Source organism: Mirounga angustirostris, unplaced genomic scaffold (assembly GCF_029215605.1).
Source record: "Mirounga angustirostris isolate CCGP_5_RB_7025 unplaced genomic scaffold, mMirAng1.0.hap1 SCAF_13, whole genome shotgun sequence".
Classification (NCBI taxonomy): Eukaryota; Metazoa; Chordata; class Mammalia; order Carnivora; family Phocidae; genus Mirounga; species Mirounga angustirostris.
In genome coordinates, this window is record NW_026991721.1 from 72,506,738 (window position 1) to 72,530,196 (window position 23,459).

Here is a 23,459-nt window from a genome sequence, read left to right on the forward strand (position 1 = left end):
ATGGGTCAGACCAAGAATAGATTTTACATTTTTAAAGGATTTAAAAAAAAAAAAAAAAAAAACCCAACCACATACACAGAGAAGAAAATGTGACAAAGACCACATATGGCCTGCAAAGCCCAAAACATTTACTGTTTGGCCTTTTATTTAAATGTGAACTTATAGTTAAAGAATATACTTAGAGCTTTTCAATGTGAACAAGAGGTTTTAAAGCCTCTTGGAATGACTAATGCTTTTGTCTGTATAAATAATTTAAACATGGTACTAGGATTCATGTTCTGAGCTAAATGATTCTACACGGTTGGGAGTTATAGCTCGGGAAAGTCTCAAATTCCACTCCAAGTCCTAAATAGTATGCTAAGACCATTTATAACATCCTATGGCAAGCTGACAAATTACCTAGGAAACCCCAATTACCTGCTAAAGTCTTAAAATATAGCTGAAAAATCTAAACCCAAAAGTGCTTTCTTCTGTAAAACTCCCAAATGCAATCTGTCAGGTCCTCTACTACCTTCCTTTTATAAAATATTCACTCTAATTCTTTAAAAGACTAATGAAAAACAGTTTAGGGGCTCCAAACACAAAGAGCATGCAAAGAAATGTTTCTGTAATCTGTTAAATTGAAATGGTTAGTTAAGTTTAAATGATCCAAGAACCAGGAGTCATTTCTTTCTTCTAGTATTCATTCTTGCTATTTGGCAAACTCTTTTGTACTTTAAGGGTGCTCTGTAAGATGAATACAAATCAAATGTGGTAAGGGATCTCTAATCTCTAGCTTCCTCCTCTTAGCTCCCCAAAACCATCTTGTAAGTAGTACAGCAGAGCTCCATCTATGCTTCTGAGCGAAACTGAAATTGTGTACATGACACATCTAGAAAAAAAATCAGTAAATGAAAATTTAATGAATACCATTTGCCCTTTCCACTTTAAAACAGTGATGAATAAAACCAAGTAGGTAACACGTTCTGCTTTTTCCACTACACTGATGTAGGGGAATGACTCTGACATCGGGAATGCTGACTGTGAAATTCAGTGGATGGTGAGAGCTTTTAGTTCTATGATCAAGTACTGAAGGCTATTCACGAAAGGGAGGAAGGAGGTAGGGAAAAAACTGTAGCTGGTACTGGCACTACCGCTGGGAATGTTAGTTAATGTTGCAAAGTTCCCCATATTACATGATGGAGACAGTGTAAGTTGTACAAAGGGAAGAAACCTGACACAAAACTAGACACTGAGAAGATTATCCTCGCATATCCTCTCTAAAGAAATATTATTAACTGAGTTACTATACTGCTATTCTTACATATTCTAATTAACTGGGACATAATTTGGGGGGGGTGACTTCCCCACATTAAGCATAGGGCATCAAATTTCTGTAACAAGACAGAGGAAAGAAGAAAAAAATAACACCCAAAATGCTACATTCCTATTCCTTAACATTCCATTATTGGATCAGCCTAAAATCCTAAGTAGCCTATACAGTTTGACAGACGATGAAGTAAATCAGATATAGACTTGGAATTTTATTTTAAAAAGAGAAAAAAAGTCTATCTCATGGCCTTTAGAGATGGTACCAAACAATTTTATTTTTATTTTTTAAAGACTTTATTATTTGACAGAGAGAGTGAGCACAAGCAGGGCGAGCAGCAGGCAGAGGGAGAGGGAAAAGCAGACTCCCCGCTGAGCAGGGAGCCGGACATGGGACTTGATCCCAGGACACTGAGATCATGACCTGAGCTGGAGGCAGACGCTTAACCATCGGAGCCACCCAGGTGTCCCAGTACCGAAAAATTATTTGATAACTGACTTTTCCTCTGTCAGGATCTAAAACTGCTTCACATTAAAGGCTGTGGTATTACCTAGTAGTCATCAGTAGATCAACCACTAAACAGGGATTCCTTTGGAAGAGAGTTCAGAGGAAAAAGGAGTAAACTGAGTGTCCCAGGTATTGACTTTTACCTAAGGAGTGTGCTTAAAACAAGGCAAAAAATATTTAAAGGGTGGGGGGGGGGGAGAAGGGTGTCTTATTCTTTTTTGCTTGCAGCAGAGAAAATAGTAGAAGATATAAAAGTTAATTTAAGGGATGTGTCGAGTGCTCCAGCTCTTTCCCATTCACCGCCTATCAGGAGCAGTTCTGAAATACTTAGGAAAATGACAATGGATTAGCAGGACTGTTTATTAATTCAGCGAAGGTGACCCTTTAGGTCATGCTAAGGTTTAACATGTTCTTTCTACATATATCTGCCTCACCTACTAAACCAAGAGTCTCTGCTGGACACGAACCACACATTTTCCATATCTGTATTGCTAATGCAAAGCAGAATGGCTAGGTTGTAACAGATACGAATGAAAGCAATCAAGATAATCTCAACAATAAATTAGTTATCAGATAACCTTTACATACTAGATAGCAATAATGAAACACCAAGGACAATCAGAAAATAGAAAAATCTATCTTCAACCGTGAATTCACCAAGTACCAGATAGAGGCCCGAAGTTTCAGTAAATAGTCGCTAACCAGAAGTTCCTAAACTGCAAAGAGACCGAGAAAGACAGCATTGATGGTGATCAAGCCCATTTCAACATTTTTAGAAAGCCCAGTGGACTCTGTATATTTATCTATGGTAATACTGCTAGCAAAACACAAGTTTCTTCCTTTTTGCCCAAAATAGTATCAGCTCAGTAGGGCAAGACTTCATCTTATGCTAATAAGATGCTCTGATAGCAATTATGTATTATTTTGATTACTAAGGGCTCTTGTTGTATGCTCCTCCCTAGCCCCCCCCAACACAATTAAATAAGTTTCCAAAAAGAGCAAAAGGATAAAAAAGGAATACTGGCAAGCCGAATATTGGCAGGCTGCACTGGTATAAATCTCCTCAGCCAATCCCTGCTCAGTCCTATCTGCCAAAGTAAGGTCGACTATTCTAAACAAACCTACTAGTCATTCTAGCTTAACAAACTGACACAGAAGCATAGTAATTTACACGAGAAATTACCTCTCGAACTTCATCATCTTCTTCATTAGTGTTTTTTTGTCTGTTTTCTCTGAAACGGCGTACCTGTGTTAAAACAGTAAATCAAAAATGTTGCTTAGTCCTATCACGGAAATATAAAACAATGGGCTACAACTGATTAAGAAATGCTTTCCATTACAACATAAAACTTGGGAATTTTTTGTTTCAAATTTTTATTTAAATTCTAGTTAGTTACATCAAAAACTAATGATGTAATGTATGGTGATTAACATAACAATAAAATATTTTAAAAATAATAAAAAAATTCTAGTTAGTTAACATATAATGTAATATTGGTTTCAGGAGTAGAATTTAGTGATTCATCACTTACATATAATACCTAGTGCTCATCGTAACAAGTGCCCTCCTTAATACCCATCACCATCTAGCCCATCCCCCACCCACCTCCCCCATCAACCCTGTTTGTTCTCTATCGTTAAGAGTCTCTTACAGTTTCTCTCTCTCTCTGCCTCCCATATGTTCATGTGTTTTGTTTCTTAAATTCCACATGAGTGAAATCCTATAGTATTTGTCTTTCTCTGACTTATTGCACTTAGTATAATACACTCTGGCTCTATCCATGTTGCTGCAAATGGCAAGATTTCACTCTTTTTGATGGCTGAGTAATATTCCATCATATATATATATATATATATATATATATATATATATATATGTATGTGTGTGTGTACACACCATATCATATCTTCTTTATCCATTCATCAGTCGATGGACATCTGGGCTCTTTCCATAGTCTGGCTATTGTTAATAATGCTGCCATAAACATCAGGGTGCATGTGCCCCTTCAAATCCATATTTTTGTATCCTTCGGGTAAATACCTAGTGGTGCAAAACTGCTGGGTAGTAGGGTAGTTGTATTTTTACCTTTTTGAGGAACCTTCATACTGTTTTCAAGAGTACACCAAAAACTTGGAAATTTAAGTACAGTTTTGTTGATTGATTAAAGAAATCATACTTCCCTAGTGACTTACATTAAAATGTCAGAACTGTACTCTAAAAATATATATATATTGTCCCTAAGCAAAACTGGATTACCAGTTGCCAAAATGTTCCATGTCACTGAAAAATGGGTCTATTAGACTGCAAAAGAAAAAACTCTGATACCTATGAGTGTCATACTTTAGTAAAATAGTTAAAAACAAAAATCTCTTCTTTCAGAGGCTTGAAATATTTATTACATGGCTCATATCATTCTTAGATGTTAGGCTGTAAGACATCCAGGAGGCTCTCTAAAAATAGTATCTGGGGACACCTGGGTGGCTCTTTAGGTTAAGCGCCCAACTCTTAATTTTAGCTCAAGTCATGATCTCAGGGTCCTGAGATGGAGCCCACATAGGGCTCTGCACTCAGTGGGGAGTCTGCTGGAGATTCTCTCTGCCCCTCCCCCTGCTCACGTGTGCACTCTCTTTAAAATAAATAAATAAATCTTTAAAAAAATAGTATCTGAAGTGGGTGGGACTCTGAAAATCATTTTATCAAGTCAACTACTAAATGTTTACTGTTTGCTGATAATGGATGGTCCTGGAACCAAAAGGGAAACTAGAGATTCTTTTTTTTTTAATTCCTGCCCAACAGGCTCTTATAGTGTAGTTATGTAATTAGGGAAAACCTCTATTTGTTTAGTAATTTACTTAGCACCTCTTTACTGAGCACCCATTATGTGCCAAGCACTACTGTAGGAACTGAGAATCCAACAATGAACAAAATAGTTAGAAATTCTGCCCCCACGGAGTTTAGGATTGTGTGCCTGTGTATGTAGCCAATAAACAAAAACAAAATAAGAAGTTATATTGTTTTAGAAGTTGGGTCAGACTGAGTTAATTTACAGCTAGACTAAGAACACTCTGTCATCTCTGGGGAGCCATTTATTTACTGATGTTTGTTTACTGATGGTTTTCAACCTGCATAACCAGTTGGAAGCATGGCTTGATTATGAGACCAGAGGGGCATAAAAGATTCCCTGGGAACTTCTGCACAAATCTTGGTGTGTTCAATCCAGGGACCACTCTGTGCAAATGAGGACATGAGATCTTATGTCTGGCTTCTCACAGGTCTCTAATGCCTGCCCATACTCTTTTCCTTGATGCACCATATCTTTTGCCTTTAAATAAAAACCTTAAATGAGTATGCTCAGTGGAGTCTTGAGTTGTTCAATGTTCAAATATCTGAACCCGTGAACGCTTTGCAAAAGACAGTAAGTATACAGAAAGAAATAAAGCAGGAAGAGGGTGAGGAATACTGATGAGAGGTCACATCTGAACGGAATGATCATGCAAGGCCGCAATGAGAAGGTAATTTATGAGCAAAGGGAATGAGTCTTGGATAACAAGGAGAAAACATTCTAATCAAAGGAAAAAGTGTACATAAAGGCACTGGGAGAGGTGTGCCTGAGTGGCTGAGCTGGTTAAGTGTCCGACTCTTGGTTTCAGCTCAGGTCATGATCTCAGGGTGGTGAGATCGAGCCCCACGTTGGGCTCCATGCTCAGCTTGGAGTCTGCTTGAGATTCTTTTTCCTTCTTTTCTCCTTTTGGCCCTCCCTTGCTATATATATATATAAATAAATAAAATCTTCTTAAAAAAATCTTTAAAAAAAATCTTTTTAACATACCAGAATGCATGGTATGTTTAAGAAATAGCAAGGAGGTTGCTGTGGCTCAAGATGATAGGAGGGTAAGAAAGTAACAAAAAGCTAGACTGAATAGGGCCTTGTAAAAAAAAACTGTAAGGACTTTTTTTTTAAGGCAGGAGTGACTTGATCTGAAATATGTTAGTATCACTGACAGCTGAACTGAGGACAGAATGGGGGGGTGGAGGAGGGGTACAGGCAGAAAAAGAGAGACGCGTTTGGAGGCTATTAGAATACTCTAAGTGAGAAATGGCAATGCGATGGACCTCTAGTAGTGATGAAGACTAGAGAGGAGGTCAGATTCTATATATATTCTGAGTAATGCCAAGGACTTCTAGACAGTTAGGATCCAGGTGACATAAAGAGAACCACCACATAGAGCAAAGGCTGAAAATCAGCAATTCAGACTGGGAATGTTAATAGTTTGAGGTGTCCATTAAATATCCAAGTAGAAATGTCTAGCAGGCCGCTGACTGCAGAAATCTTGAGCTGAGAGAGCTCTGGGCTAGACTTTTGAAAATCACCACAAAACAGATAGAATTTAAATCCAGGCAGCTGGATGAGATTACAAAGGGAATATGTAGCTGAAGAAGAGCTCCAAGGAGTGAGTTCTGGGGACTCCCAATTTAAGAGACAGGAGAGATGCAATAAACAAGAGAAACTGAGAATATGCACCATGAGGCAGGAAGAAAAGCAGAAGAGGGTGGGGTCCTAAAACCAAAGAGAAAAAGATTTCAAGAAGAGTTCAAGGAAGATTTAAGATGAACTGACAGTGGATTTAGCAATGGCGGTCACTGGTGACTTCAATGTGAGCACCTTCACTGGAATGATGGATCAAAACCCCCAGATGATGGGTGTAAGGGAAAAGTGAGGGAGAAAAATCAGGGCAGCAAATATAGAAAACTCTGAAGCAATTCTGCTATAAAAGAGAAACAAAGAAGATGAGTAGTAGCTAAAGGGAAATGCAAGTGAAGAGGGCTTTTTTTTGTTGTTTAAGCTAAAAGAAATGACAGTATATTTGTTATGATTTGGTAGAAGGGATAAAAATTATTTTTTAAAATGGCATAGTATGTAATAGTGCTCTAGGTGGTATATACCATTCCAAAAGTGCTAAGTCATTTGCAGAAATGAGTCAGAGTAAAAATACTGACTAGGTACCATGTGCTGCCAGTGTTCTGGGACTTCACATGTATTCTTTGGATCCTCACAACAATCTTGAAGGAGTTTCTATTATTATCCCCCATTTTACAGATGAGGAAAAAGAGGTGGAGAGAGATTAAGAAACTCACTGGTAGTTATACAGGTAGTAAGGGTTTTGATTTTGAACACAGGTGGTTTGGTCCAGAGTCCATGCTCTTAGCTACATCCCCCCATCCCTTATGCACCCTCTCAGGAGTCCCGACAACTCTCCAGGTGAGGATGCTTAAGTTATTTGCTTTTGTGTTTATCTGTTTGTTTTTTTTTTAATTTAAGAGTAGTTTTAGGTTCACAAAAAAACTGAGAAGGAGGTACTGAGATTTCATATGCCCCTCAGCCCCACACATACATAGACTCCCCTATTATCAACCTCCCTCCAGCAGAATCGGTACATTTGTTATAACTGATGAACCTACATTGCCACATCATAATCACCCAAATTCCAAGTCTATTGCTGTTGTTGTTTTTAAGATTTTATTTTTTTTTTAAAGATTTTATTTATTTATTTATTAGAGAGCAAGCGAGAGAGAAACAGCATGAGAGAGGAGAGGGTCAGAGGGAGAAGCAGGCTCCCCGCCGAGCCGGGAGCCCGATGTGGGACTCGATCCCAGGACCCTGGGATCATGACCTGAGCCGAAGGCAGTCGCTTAACCAACTGAGCCACCCAGGCGCCCCTAAGATTTTATTTTTAAGTAATCTCTACGCCTAGCATGGGGTTCAAACTTACAACCCCGACATCAAGAGTTGCATGCTCCAATGATGGGGCCAGCCAGGTGCCCCCAAAGTCCAGTTTATATTTTGTTCACTCTTGGTGAGCTAGGAGTCTGGAAAAAGGTATAATGACATGTATCCACCTAAATTATAGTATCATACAGAGCAGTTTCACTGTCCTAAAAATCCTCTGTGCACCTATTCATCCCTTTCCTTGCTCCTCACTAAACCCCTGCAACCTCTGATCTCACTGTCTCTATAGTTTTCCTTTTTTTCAGAATGTTGTATACTTGAAATCATACAATCTTTTTCAGATTGGTTTTTTCACTTAGTAATATGCATTTAAGTTTCCTCCATGACTCTTCACGGACTGACAGTTCCTTTCTTCTTGGCCTAAATAATATTCCCTTGTCTGGATGTTTCACAATTTACTTACCCATTCACCTACCGAAGGACATCTTGGTTGCTTTCAAGTTTTGGCAATTATGAATAAACCTGCTATATAAACCTGTGTGCAGGTTTTTATGTGAACATAAGCTTTTCAACATCTTTAGGTAGACAACCAAGGAGCACGACTGCTGGATCATATGGTAAGAGTATATTAAGTTGTTTGGGAAACTGCCAAACTGCCTTCCAAAGTGACTGTACCATTTTGCATTTCCACCAGCAATGCGTGAGCTTTCCTGTTGTCCACATCCTCACCAGCATTTGGTGTTGTGTCAGTATTCCAGATTTTGGCCGTTCTGATAGGTTCATAGTGGCATATTTCATTGTTAATCTGGATTCCCTGATGACATGATATAGAGCATGTTTTCATATGCTTACCTGCCATTTGTAAATCTTTGGTGAAGTATCTATTAAGGTCTTTGGTCTGTTTTTACATCAGGTTGCCTGTTTTTTATTGCTGAATCTTGTTTTGTTTTGTTTTTTAAAGATTTTATTTATTTGAGAGAGAGACAGAGAGAGGAAGGAGGAGCAGAGGGAGAGGGACAAGCAGACTCTGTGCTGAGCACGGAGAGTGACGCAGGGCTCGAGCAGAAACCAAGAACCGGACGCTTAACCAAAGAAGCCACCCAGGCACCACTTACTGCTGAGTTTTAAGAGTTCTTTGTATTTTTTGGATAACATTTCTTTACCAGATGTGTCTTTTACAAATACTTTGTCCTCCAAGTCTCTTGCTTGTATTCTCAGTCTTTTGACATTGTCTTTTACTGAGCAGTTTCTCATTTTGATGAAGTCCAGCTTATCAATTCCTTCTTTCACAGATCATACCTTTGGTGTCGCATCTAAAAAGTCATTGCCACACCCAAGGTCATCTAGATTTTCTCCTATGTTATCTCCTAGGAGTCTCATAGTTTTATATTTACATTTGAGTGGGATGATCACGTTTTATTTCTGGTACTTAATGGAGAAATGCATCCCTGCCAAAAATTTATGAACCCCATATACCCAGTGTACTTGGCATGGAATATTACTAGTTGCATACTGACATCATAAGGTTTAAGAGAACCATGTTGACTAATTAAAGGCACTAACATCAAAATCAAAGGGATTGAGTTTTAAAAATAATGTTTTGTTCTGCTCAGAGGGAATCTAGAAGATACCGAAAATGATCCCCTATGATCCCACTACCTGAATATAACCAATGATAATGTTTGTAATATTTTTTTCCATTCTTTGCACGTACACACACACTCACATATAAAATAAAAATCACTGGAATCAGAGTGTATACAGTTTTAAATCTATGGCGTTCTTTCCCCACGTAGCATTGAAAATATTTCTCCACGTTCTTCAAAAGTGTTATTTTTAATAGCTGCACAATATCTAGTGTGTATGTGTCAACATTTACTTCATCAAAACATTTTCCAAATTTTCCCACTGCAGGCAACACTTAGATAAATTACTCCATACACAGATTTGCACCTCACTGTTGTCTTGGGAAAGGGCTGAGTTAAAGGAGAAATCCTAAGCCTCTTGATAAACGCGGACAATCTGCCTTTCAATGCCAGCAGCTCAAACCTGATACTCCCAATAGCAGCACACTAAATACTTTTCTCAAATTGCTGTCACTCTGACAAAAAATACATCTGAGTTCCTTTGAACACCACTTTCATATGCTTATTACCATTTGCTTTTCTTTTGTGAACCATTTATTCATGTCTTGGTTCATTATTTCTACTGAAATGTTTACTACTTTTCTTAACATTTACTAAGGTACTTCAATATTATGAGTATCAACCTTTCTTCTGCCCACATACAAGTATGTTCTCCATGTCAGTACATTTTGGTTTTTGATAATCTGACATGCAAACATTTACAATTTCTACGCAGTCAAACCTAAAGAGCTTCTCTGATCCTTCCACTGCTTTTATGCTTAGAGATGAATTTGAATTTCTAGATGAAATTAAAAATCTCAAACAAAACTAACTAAAAAATTGAAAAGAACGGAAGTTTTCATCCTGTAAGGTTCCTCTTAAAGCATTTTCAAGAGAAGATCCTATCTATGGAGAACAAAGCTAACATTTAATGGATTTCAATCACGTTTAAGATTCTGTTCCAGACCTTTTCTACTTTAATCCTCATTTTACGAACTCAATTTTATAGATGAGGAAACTAAACAAATCAAAGAAGTTAAACAGTGGTTTAATAGAAAGAAAAGTCAAAGCTACTCTTAAGGAGAGAGTGTCTAACTAGCTTCTCCACCCCAAATTGGTTACCTCTTCATCGATTTTATCTTCTAGGCCATCAATATGACGCTCTTTAAGAAATCGCTGTGTTTTTTCCAACTGGTATTTCACTAATTCCTCTATGGCGTCTTTTTCTTCCTTGTCCACGAATTCTTGTACTGCTTCACCCATTCCCCTTTCTGTTAGAAGTGAGAGCTGCACATTCTGTAAAAGAGGTACAAAATCACTGGATGCAGAAATCAGTTATCTATTCCTTACCAAATAATTCTATATGAGCAAGGAAAATTAGAGTATAATGCTACCAGGGGGAAAAGACAAAAAAGTTATCTAGTTGCTGAAGGGAAAACAAAACAAAACAAAACAATGGACAGTAAGTGAGCCTACTAATAAATTTTATGAGCCAGAAAAAGTCAAGTAAAAATAAGAAATGGGAGTAGTGTTTAAGACAGGTGGGAATGCAGAGGACTGAGTGGTTGTGATGTAGAGTCCCGAAATGGTAGCTGATGATTAAGAGATTAGGTTAACCAGTGTAGTGGGCAGAGTAACAGCCCCCTAAAGATGTCCACTTCCTAATCTCTGGGCTGTGAACATGTTACATGACAAAGGAAAACTACGGTTGGCTAGAGATGGAATTAAGGTTGCTAATCAGCTGGCTGTGCAATCAGGAGATTACCAGGGACTGTGCAGGGGGGCCCACTGTAATCGTGAGCATCCTTAAAAGTGGAAGAGGGAGGCCAAAGGAGGGAACTAGAGGGAGATCAGACTGGGTGAAAATGGCCAGAGAAATGTAATACTGCTGGCTTTGGAGGTGGAAGGAGGAGACTATCAGCCAAGAAATGTGGACACCTCTAGAAACTGGAAAAGATAAGGAAATAGATTTTCCCCTAGAGTCTCCAGAAAGGAACACAACCCTGCTAACACCTCAATTTTAGGCCAGTGAGACTGGTGTCAGATTTCTGACCTACAGAACTGTAAGATAACAAATGTGCGTTATTTTCAATTATTAAGTTTTATGTGGAAATTTGTTTCAGCAGTAATAGGCAATTAATAGAACCAGATCTTAAAGTGGCACAAGCTCATGACAATGAAAGTAGCCTCACCATCCTGTGTCTGTCTTAATAAAGTAGTTCTGAAATTACATCTAAATGCAAGAGAGGTAAATCCTGGATTCAGAAACATGCAGTAGAGGGCGTCTTGGTGGCTCAGTTGGTTAAGCGACTGCCTTCAGCTCAGGTCATGATCCTGGAGTCCCGGGATCGAGTCCCACATCGGGCTTCCTGCTCAGTGGGGAGTCTGCTTCTCCCTCTGACCCTCCCCCCTCTCATGTTCTCTCTCTCTCTCTCATTCTCTCTCTCTCAAATAAATAAAATCTTTAAAAAAAAAACATGCAGTAGAGATAAAAAGGAAGAGCAAAACAACAGTAACAATAATAGCCACAATAATAACACCATTAATTAAACACTGATTTTTCTTGATGAAGAATAATCAGAAGTGAATATAATTAATTGCTGTCCCACTTAGTTCATGGGAACATTGTGAGGATCCCTTTTGTTTGAAATATCAATTGTACATATCCCAAATTAAAGTCGGTTATCCTCAGAGAGCCATTCTTCAACATGTAGGCTGTAACTAAGAAATTACCTTCTCTGCAGTCTGAAAATACTGTTTTACAAGGTCTTCTACTCTTAGGGTTGTTCCTTCTGAAGGTTTTGTGATGAGCTTCCCAAAGTTGATCTCTTCTCCTAGAAAAAAGAAGTCCGTGGAAAAATAGTAGCTTCTGTGACAGTGTAAAAGTGCCCCAACTCATGGCAGGTTTGGTTCAGTACAGGAGGTATGGCCAAACTGGATTAATGATCAGCTTGCTCAACGTGGCGAATTTTGAGGCAAAAACATGGCATTATTGCTAACAGCCGCAGTCTTTTCCACAAAATGTGTATTTCTTTTCCTCAAAATGTGTATTTCTTTTCCTATCTCCAAGTCTTGGCTCCTATAGCTACTCTCAAAGGGTGATCTTCAGACCTCTGTTCTCCAAGACCATTTCAGGGAATGCTCAGGGCCAAAACTTTCGTAACGACACCAAGATGCTATTTACCTGTTCCGCTACATTGCCACTTGCCCTGATGATACAAAAGCAATTGTGGGTACAACCGCTGGTTCCTTATTATAAGTCAAGGCAATGGCTTGGAACTGTACAACACTCACCACCACATCCGCACAGCTCAAAGCAAAACAAAGAAAGCCAGTTTCACTTAAGAATGTCCTTGATGGGGCGCCTGGGTGGCTCAGTTGTTAAGCGACTGCCTTCGGCTCAGGTCATGATCCTGGAGTCCCGGGTTCGAGTCCCACATCGGGCTCCCTGCTCGGCGGGGAGTCTGCTTCTCCCTCTGACCCTCCTCCCTCTCATGCTCTCTCTCATTCTCTCTCTCTCAAATAAATAAATAAAATCTTTAAAAAAAAAAAAAAAGAATGTCCTTGATGAAACTGTAGAAATTATTCATTTAATTAAATCTCAGGCCTTTTTAATATTCTGTGAGACAAATGGGATGTATGCTTACAGCACTTTTGCTGCTTTCCTAAGCAGGAGAACTGTCTCACACATAGCAGGTAAAGAATACAATGAGTACAGAGTGGGAAGCCAAGAAGCTGAGGGTCCAGGACCTACTCTGCTGATAATCTTTGTCAGGAAAACAAATATTAACTGTCTAGCGGATGTTGGACCTGGCCATGAAAACACAATGGTGAAAAGACAGGATCCCTGCCCGTAAGAGCAAATGATTACAATAAAGGTGGGAAATGCTACGAGAGGTAAAAACAGAGAGTATGACACACAGAAGAAATAACCTAATTCTTCTCAGGGAAGGTTGAAAAATAATGTGCAGGTATCAAATGCACCTATCATTTGAATCAAGACTTGCCAAATGAATAAGATTCACTAAGCAAAACAGGAAAAAGAAAAAGCTATTTGAGGCAGAGGGAAAACTATGTGCCATGGCCTGGTGGGTTAAGAAGCACAACGTTCAGTGTGTTTCTTGCAAAGTGTTGAAGACAAGTGAACGGAAATCTTTTTCAAATCTCAAGACAGTAGAATTAATACAACTTCCTAAGTACCATCACTACATTTTATGATGCCGGATACTATGTTTAGACTATTTACACACATTGTATCATCTAATCCTCACCACGACTCTATGAGGCAGGCTCAGTCATTATCCTGATTTCACAGGCAAGAAGATCAAACAGAGAGCTTATGTAAATTGTACAATGTCACACAGGTACTTGAGAAGTAGAGCTGACCAAAATAACAAAAAATGCTTTCAATAAAACACGCAAAAGGGTTATTGTTTCCACTTAGCAATTTATGTTTAAACCAAAAAGGAATCATTAGAACAAAACTGACTATGTATGAAACTCAAGCAACAACGTACCAGTTCTATATTCTGTATTATTATGAACACTACACCCATAAAATCTCAAGGGATTGATAAGGATGGACAATTAAAGTAAACCACTATCAATGAGTAATTAGTTAAAATTCATAGCATAAGAAAATAATTATCTGATAAGGATTTTTTCCTAAGAGTATTTTATGAGTTCCATTTAAATATCTGAACGAATGTTTCAGGTTGAGTTAACAGCACACAGAATTTGGTCACAATTTGACACTGAAAATCGAAGCTTATTAATAAAAAAAACCTAAGTAGCTTTACCTATAAAACAAGGGCCGTATTTTTCTATAAAAATTCTCTGACTTAATAGCTTTAAGAAAAGGCTCTATATTTAACATGATCAACATTTCTTATAAAAAGCATTATTTCAGCTGGATGGCCTATTTTTATAAACGCACTTAAAATAAGGGCAATTAGTTTTTATGAAATTTAATTAGGAATTAATTATCTGATCATGAGAAACATCAAACTATGAGATACTTCTTATTCCAAAAGACTGCAGTCTTCCTAAACCCTATATACTCGAAAGTTGGAAGTATTTGATGCAAAATTTGAGTATATTCTCTGAACACTAATAATGTATAGTCAATAATACATATTTTGAGCAATAAATCTTTAAAGTCTCTGTGCACTGTTACTCAGCAGTACTGTTTTTAAAAATTACATCTCCAGAGAAAGCCTTCCCTTTCTTTACTGTTATCCACAGGTTTAAAATGATTGCTAATTTTTAGAAGACATGCGATTTAATTATTCCAACTGCCAGCTTAAGATACTAGAAATCATCATATAAAAATATTTTCATCATTTTCTATTTCTTTTACTAAAGACTGATTTTTGTAAACCCTATAAAAAGCATTTTTTAATCTGTGAAAATAACTAGCTTACCCATGTTTTTCTTTTGTTCTTTATGTCTGAAAAAATGGATAACATCTTTTGGATTAGCTACCCGATCCACAAATTTCTGGCTAAAGCGAAGAACACTGAAAGGCTCAAAACCTCCACTATAGTCCACCTGGAAATACAAAATAAGCTATTAAGGCCTAGAACAGTTTACCAATTTCATTATTTATGTTTATGCTCAATACTTTAAAGCTAATATATGTTCTACAATTTATGTTAAAGATCATGATGGTGTTAGACCTTTTATTCTGTTGAGAAAACAAAGCTTCAAAGGTTTATGAGTTTACACGAGACATTTTGCACGATGGACCCAAGATACATCAAGAATTCCCACAAGGTCTGAATGTTTACATCCCCCTATGATAACATTAAGATAAAAGCCTAGGCACTGGGAGTACCACCAGGAAAGGAAGTGAGATTTCTAAACATAAATACTTAAACTTTCAGAACAGAAAGAAAATGTTCTCCTAAAATAAAATACCAGCCCTAGATGCTTAGTTAATTGGTCTATCATCTTAGGGATATACTTTCACACTAACAAAGAAATGCTGGAAAAGCCATGCAGGAAAAGAAACCAATGTGTGAGCTTTGAGAAATGATTACCTTCAAAGCACAGTATCTATTTAGAAGTCACAGTCCCTCTCAAGGCAGGCTCTTTCTAAGTTAAGAAATTTATAGTCATACAGAGACCTTTCCAAAGAGAAATGCATACTACATTTTTTTTTCCCAAGAGGTAATAATCATTTCCCTAAACTAGCTGTTCTAAAAACAGACTCTGGGAACCAGCATTGTACCGCATCACTGGCCTATCCAAATTCCCCTAACCTCCACCCAGTTTACACTATTCATCACACTTAGCACTGGCTGGCATTTTGCTGCTACCTATTTTTTATGTCTCTCCTCACACCTCCACCTCCCATAAGCCCCATAAATTCAAAACCTCCTCTGTTTTATCATCACTGTGTCCCCCAGCATGCAGAACAAAATGTACTCAAAAAGTATTTGTTTACTGAATCATAAAATTAGTGAGAGCCCCCTAGTTGATACAATGTACTTTTGAACTATTACTAATGAAAACACCTACTCTTTTTCATGAATGATTTAATAATTCACTGTGTTTAGCAAAAGGAATGTCAATTTTCTATTTAACTGTACTTGGTTCTAATGGTATTAGGCGGACATGGGATCTTTTGCCCAGATAAAGAGAACTATGTGGTTCTCCCAAAGCAACTATGTATTACATCTCTACAGCAACCATGTTATAAAACAGAAAATGCTAAATGCTCAGGTTATTGGGTCTCCCCAAAACTCTTCTATACATTTATCAATGATACTCCAGCTTAGGTTGATTTGTAAAATTTTCTGCTCCCAAGAGTCACAAAACTCGTTCACTAAGCAAACTTTACTGAGGAGTCCACAATGTGCTAGGCATTCTGCTAAGGGCCAGGGATACAGCCATAAAGAAGTATAATCTTGGTTGTCAAGAAATTCACAAGCTGACTGGGAGGACAAACATGTAAATAAATAAGTACAAGCAAAATGGTAATGGTACTTAACAAGTACATACAAAGCAGACCGAAGGCACAAAGGTAGAAGCACTGATTCTGAAGGGAGGTCAAAACAGGCTCTTGGAAAAGGGGAAAGCTTTAAGTGGATGTTGAAGAACATGCTATGGAAGGAGAGAAGCACATTCCACACAGCAGGATCAGCATGGGCGAAGGTACAAAAGAGTGAAATAAACTCCACTGGACCCAGGGAACAGTAACTTTTAGTCTAATATAGCTGGAACTTAGTAGGTTCTCGCAGAAAAAGGAGGTAGAAGCCAAAGAGGTCAGTTTTGACCAGGTCATGTAAACCCTTGAATGCCATGCAAGACTTGTTCCTATTAGCACTAGGGGATCATTAAGTCATTTTCAGCAGGAAAGACATGCAAGACTGTGTTTTACAAAGTCTTTTTACAAAGATGACTTTGGCATTAGTGTGGAGAGGCTAGAGGTGGGGGGGAGGGAGAAACTGAAGGCAGAGTCAGGAAGGAAGCTGCATTTATAGGCCAGATAAGAGAAAATCAGGGTTCAACTTCAGCAATGACAATGGGATAAACAGAAAGGACCAGATTACTTACTGTGCAACAGGTAATATTTAATTCATTTTGATCTTGTAAATCTACGAGGTACAAACCAAGGGACAAAAGATCCAACTGTTCAAGGTCATACAGTAACCCAGGCATTCTGGCTCTCAACTATACCCTTTATCTTCACACTATATATCCCAGAGTTTCTCAAATTTTAATGTGCATACAAATCTCTTAGGGATCTTGTTAAAATGCAATTCAGTGGGTCTGATATAGGGCCTGAGATTCTGCATTTTAAAAAATTTCCCACATGAGGGGCGCCTGGGTGGCTCAGTCAGTTAAGCTTCTGACTTGTGATTCTGGCTCCAGTCACAATCTGAGGGTTGTGAGATCGAGTTCCTCACTGGGCTGACCACCAGGCATGGAGTCTGCTTGGGATTCTCCCTTGCCCTCTGCTTCTCCCTCTCGCTCTCTCTCCCCCTCCCTCTCTATAAGTAAATAAATAAATACATAAAAGCAGTAATTGTTGGGCGCCTGGGTGGCTCAGTTGGTTAAGCGACTGCCTTCAGCTCAGGTCATGATCCCAGGGTCCTGGGATCGAGTCCCACATCGGGCTCCCGGCTCAGCGGGGAGCCTGCTTCTCCCTCTGACCCTCTCCTCTCTCATGCTGTTTCTCTCTCACTCACTCTCTAATAAATAAATAAATAAAATCTTTAAAAAAAAAAAAGCAGTAATTGTTTCCCAGGTGGTGTCAGTGCTGTTTTGATTATTCCTTGCGTACCAGGCTTTGGGGCGTGGGGGTGGGGGTGGCTCTTGGACCTCAACAAGGAGGTCTAAGCTGGAGGTAAAGATGTGGGCATCATCACTCTATAGGTGGTCGTTAAAGCCATATGCCTAGGCTGAAAAGAGGGCTAAGAGAGAGGACAGGTCAAACATAACTCGAAGATAAGAAAGCCAAAGAGTGATTCAGCCAGATGAAAACAAGTTACTCACTTTGACAACTGAACATCTTTTCTACTTAAGTCTTGTTTGTAGTGGACTGAGAAACAGAATGTTAAATGAGTAGGAAGGGCTATGTATTTTGAGGGGTTTGGAAGAAAATAAAAGACAGGTGCAGAACTAATTGAAGGAAAAGGCAGAGGGACAAAAAAAAAAAAAAGAGACCTGTTACTTTTTTTATACGATGATGGAAATAAGTAGGTTTCCAGGCATAGGAAGCGCTTCAATTTCTTTAAATTTTTTAATACTCTAAAATACTTAATTCTTTCCACCACATTTCTCAAGCACTTGCTATTTGCCAGAACTGTTCTGAGATCTCTGGATACATTAGTTAACAAAATTCACAAAGTTCCATGCTCTCATGGAGCTTACAGTTTTGTAGCTGAGGACACACAATAACCAAATTAAATACATTGCATATAGTAGGTTAAGAGGATGTGTTGTGGAGAACAAAGAAAAGAACAAGCAGAAGAGGGTAAGTGAAATCAGGAGTGCTGGTGAGCAGATATGGGGGTGCCATCTCATTGGGGGGGCCTCACTGAACAGATGAGGGGAGAGTGTGAGAGTAGAGAGCTGCAGGAGGTCACAGGGAGTGAGGGGAGAGAGAGTAAAAGATGGAGTCAGACTTGGCCAACCTATTAAACAGAACAACAGACTATTCAGAAAATGAAAAAAATAAGAAAAAAAAATCAAATTTATCAGAATCAAACTATGATTAAATCAAATCCTGACAGCTTTTTTTATTTCTGGTGCCAGATGGTGATTGCTTTTATTACTGTATATACTCTTCTTACTAATTTTTTTTAAAAAATTATGTAAACTGTGTAGTACTATCCTCTGAAAATCAATAAAGTTTAATTTATCTACATAGGACTTACTCGCAGTCGTATAAGAGGCTTCTCTGGCTGTCGAGAATTTCCCAGACGTTCTCGTTCAGCATTTTCAAGCATTTCTTTAATCTCAAAATAAAAATATTGTCATGACTTGGAGGAAGGACACTACTCTAGCGGGGAGAGGTCAGAGAGGACATTGTTGAACTCCTACAATGCAACCTCCCACAACAAAGGATTACCCAGTCTAAAATGTCAGTTGAGTCAAGGCTGAGAAACCTGACATAGGCCTGACCAATCAATCCATTTTCCACCTCCCAGGGACACACACATGACCTTAGTCTAACAGAAAGCAGGGCTAGGAGTTGATCTGGAATGACTGGGAAAACAGGTTCTTTCTGCTCTAAGGACTTTGTGAGTCTGGGGGCCACCCGGTGGACATACTGTCCTCAGGGTGAAGCTTCAGACAACTACCTACAGAGCAGGTGCCATGGGGGCTAAACACAGAAACTGCAGTCTTAATATGAGTTTTTGGGTCTACTCCTCTTGAAACCAGCATACTCTTCAACTTTTCAGCTATGTGAGTTACATGTTGCCAGGAAGGCCGTGACACTGGGTGAGTGATTTCATCTAAGGTTCGGTTATTCTTTCCATAAAATGCAGATAACAGGCTCTCCCTACCTACAGCACTGTTGAGTGGATTAAATGCAAAATGCTATCAACAGTGCCCAGAATATATGCGCGATCGATGAATATCAGTGATAATTGTAAGAATTACAAGCAATTAATGGTATTAAGCTGTCAATTTACATATTATCAAGTGCATTTGCGCAACTTCAGCAGCAGCTCTAGAATTTCTCAGAAGTTCAGGGGTGGCAAATCTGCATGGAAGGTGAGGTATGGTACTTATGTGGAAGCTACAAGGCGCATAGCAGACACATTTAAAGATTTCATGTGGGGTACTTTTCAGGGTGAAAGGGATGCTTAACAGAGATTATTAGAGATGCTAAGGCTTTCCTCATCCTCCACAGTATCCTCCCATTCCCAGTCAAAGCCACCGCCTGCTTTCATAAATAAAATGAACAAATTATCAAATCAGAATAAAAACAAAGAAAAGATTATGTGTAGGTTTTTGAGGAAGAGTAATGGAACTGGGAGGGAGCTTAATTAAACAAAGTTTCTTCTACCTTTAACATTCTTCCATCTCCAAGACTAAAAAAAATGTCTTTGATACAATTAAACTCATTTATGGAACAGCAGTGCTTCCTTATGGGCTTCATGAGACTGTAACAAGTACAAAGACTTCTTCCACTCTACGGAAGTATTTAATTCAATGTAAATCAACTCTCAGCTAAAGCAGATCTCATTGACCTTTATCTAGGGAATTACCTTCTCCAAACAGAAGCTCTGTATGGCCTGGGTTACTTTAGGATTATCTGGGTTAAAAATGTCTGGATGATCAGCCAGAACAATATCCTCCATGAAAAACTGTCGCACTGTGTGAAGAGGAATTTTTTGCATATTCATCTTCCTTCCTTTTATACGCAGCAAACCGACATGTCTGAAATGAGGAGGGAAATGAAAGCCTAGTCACTCTGTAAATTTTCTTGGGAAAATGTGCACACCAAAATTATCGTATCTCTAAGTTCCTACAAAATATTTCTCTATAAAATCATACTCTTAAAAAAATTTTTTTAACAACTTAATGTTTTATCACCAGAAAAAAATGTTAACATTCTTCCCCAGAATAAAATCCACTTATCCCTCCCTGCCTAAACAAATAAACACTTTAGTGAGGGAAGACAGACAGACAGTAGGCAGGACATAATGTTACCAGGACTATGACAGTAGTATCGATGGTACAGACCATCACACATATATAGATTATGCGTGAGTATATACGTACACACATGCATAAAATGAATTAGCAGAACTCTGAAGAAAAAAAGCCAAACTTACATCCTACCATATTCTTTAAACCTATTATTATCATAACAATCAAAATCTGAGTGGATTCAAAAGGTGAAATCCATTATAAAAACTGGGCTTAATCACTGTTAACTACTTTATCATATAATTCCCCTAAAAAATTAAAAGAAATGAGATATGCTATAATGTTGCATTTATAACCAGAAAAATCTCAATTAAATGGCTTTAGGTGAATTTGTTTATAAATGGACTTTGTGAAATTAGTAATCATCATCCATAGCACTCTAACTTGAAATTTAATTGGTAAAAGTGTTAGCCCTGAATATGTCTAATGAGCAGCAAAATCATTAACACTACTGGGACGCTATCCTGTTGAAAATGGCTTTAAGATCTGGGAAAATAATAAGACTACATCAAATAACTAATCTTCATAAAGAAATCTATCATATAAAAAACCATCAGTACTTTGAACCTGTAGGATGATTATAGCAAGAATTTCATTTTAATTGATTTGCAAAATAAAACAATTACTTACTTCTTTACAGCTTCTCCTGGGGAAAGAGAAGTAACCACTGAACTTCCAGGTTGTGATACATAAAAGAGCTGTTGTTCATTTTTGGTTGGAGCTATTTTACACTCATGTTCATGGCCCCAGATAACAAGATCAATGAAGTCATCCAAAAATTGTTCTGGAATGAAGTTAGTACTTCCGTGTTTACTCCTATACCAAGATTTTAAAAAATAAATATAAATGTCCAGAGATATAGAAACACTTCATAGTAAGTAAAGCTGTACAGATCTTTCCTTCTCCATTCATTAAAGCCTTATTACATTTCTTATTTGTGCCAGAAACTATTCAAGGGATTAGGGGTGCTAAGATAACACCTAATTCCTCCCCTCAAAAGGTTTACAAACTTGCAGGACACAGACAAGTAGGAGCCGCAAGAGAGAAACTGGTCAATTCTACACTGAGAGGCAGATTGCAAAAGGCTTTACAGAGGGAAAGTCAGAAAAGCATGCACTCCATCAACAGTGTGGCTGAGCAGAATGAATGCAGGGAAGAGCTGGGAGTGAAATCAGAAAAGCAGCAGCACGAGCTCTATCAATAGTGAAAATGTATAAATTGCTTTGACTATATGTAAGGTGGGGGGGCGGCCAGAAAATGAAAGTGAGTTAAGTCTAAACTTTGTAGAATAAAAACAAATTTCTAAAGATGTCCAGCCATTTTTTAACATGTTTGTTTACTGATAAGAATGGGAGTTAAGAATTTCAGTCTTACAGGGGCGCCTGGGTGGCTCAGTTGGTTAAGCGACTGCCTTCAGCTCAGGTCATGATCCCAGGGTCCTGGGATCGAGTCCCGCATCGGGCTCCCTGCTCTGCAGGGAGCCTGCTTCTCCCTCTCCCACTCCCCCTGCTTGTGTTCCCTCTCTCGCTGTGTCTCTCTCTGTCAAATAAATAAATAAAATCTTAAAAAAAAAAAAAAAAGAATTTCAGTCTTACATAAGAGATGAGTTTTCAATATTAAATAAAACACTGTATGAAGATTTGCAAACCCCGGTTTTATACCTAGATTAGTTGTCATTATTAAAAGATACGTGAAAACCCAAAGTGAGGAAAGACAAGAAGGAAGTTTTCCCTAACACTGACTTTATCACTGGGAATTTAAGTAAAAGTGATCAAATACTTCAACCTAACATTCACTTAACGCAAATCAATATTCATTCATTCAAGAATATTTCCTGCAGGTCTACTCTGTGCCAGGTGTCCCAGGCCTCTTCTAGATACTGGAGACACAGCAGGGAACAAAGTCCTTGCTAGTGGGGGAGTACGTACATGTGTGTGCATGTGTACTCACACATAATCTATCAGGTGGTGGTAAGTGCTATAAAGAGAAATAAAGGGAGAAGTGACACAGAACGGGAATGTTACTATGCAGAGGGTGGTCAGGATAGGCCGCTCTGCCAGGCAACACATGAGCAGAGAACCACAACGAGGGATCAAGCATGCAAGGGAAGAAAGGATCAGTCCTCGGCAGACGGCTGAGTCCTGAACGGAGTCCTGCAGCAGATCGATGGCAGAGGTGTTGAAGTGATAATGTATTCAGTGAGTTCAAGGACAGCAAGGAGAGGAGAATGGCAGAGCAGAAGGAATGCAAGGAAGAGCTGAAAGTGAAATCAGAGAAGCTGCAGGCTCGTGTATCTAGGGATATTTTTATGTAAAAAACATCTATCTAGGGTATGACATAATCACAGTTACTGAAGAAACACAGAATTAACTTGAATACTATATGATGCAACTGTGCCTTCATAGAGCACCGACTCTTCATGGAAGAGGGAAGATTATGCTGGTGGGCTGACTCTGATTTGTGACTTAAAAGTTGACCAAAACATCCCTATGGAAATATTTTGTATGATAAGGTGCTCTTCCACTTCAGAGTCTATTTCTTTTTCAGCCAGAGAAAGAAACTGGCCCATGTATAGACACAAATTGGAAATAAAGTAAAATATAAAAGGCTCCTGAAAAGTCACTCACTAGGACAAACCCTGTTTTTTAAAAGTCCATGAAAGCAATAAAAAAGTACGTAAGAAAGGAGAAGGTGACAAATGAGCCTAACGGTATTACAAAAGAACTGCATAATCATGTTGAAGGGGCTGGGGGAAAAGGAGATGGCCTAAGTCAGTCCAGAAGTGGTGTTTTAACTAGATATAGTAAGGCTAAAGACTAAAATAGCTTATGTAAACACTAGTTGGCAAATTTGTTTCTCACGGGTACCGGTCAGCAATTTTGAAATTACCTTATATGTCAACCAAAATTGAACAAATTAATATATTATAGATAATATGATCCAGGTTTCTGTTAGAGAAAGAACTCCCACATAAAAAAAGGGAGAAGAAAAAAAAATGAACCCTGTCGGGCTGGGTTGGAATAACTACAAACTCATGCTTGCCTGTGTGTTTTTAACAAACACAGATGTGTATTCACAGGTTAGGATATATACACATATTTCCTTAACTCTGATCAC

At 38.4% G+C, this 23,459-nt stretch overlaps 1 protein-coding gene across 3 annotated transcripts in view; it reads right to left on the reverse strand.

Annotated features, from left to right (window-relative positions):
* MRE11 (MRE11 homolog, double strand break repair nuclease) overlaps positions 1-23,459 on the reverse strand; it is a 74,048-nt gene that overhangs the window by 28,976 nt on the left and 21,613 nt on the right. For all 3 annotated transcript variants that reach the window (XM_045894633.3, XM_045894632.3, XM_064577161.1), the window contains exons 8-14: positions 20,973-21,158; positions 19,898-20,069; positions 18,557-18,637; positions 14,594-14,720; positions 11,904-12,004; positions 10,293-10,466; positions 3,000-3,062 (exon numbers count right to left, since the gene is read on the reverse strand). In XM_045894633.3, the coding sequence (XP_045750589.1) occupies positions 3,000-3,062; positions 10,293-10,466; positions 11,904-12,004; positions 14,594-14,720; positions 18,557-18,637; positions 19,898-20,069; positions 20,973-21,158 (904 nt within the window). The remainder of the gene's footprint in view (positions 1-2,999; positions 3,063-10,292; positions 10,467-11,903; positions 12,005-14,593; positions 14,721-18,556; positions 18,638-19,897; positions 20,070-20,972; positions 21,159-23,459) is intronic.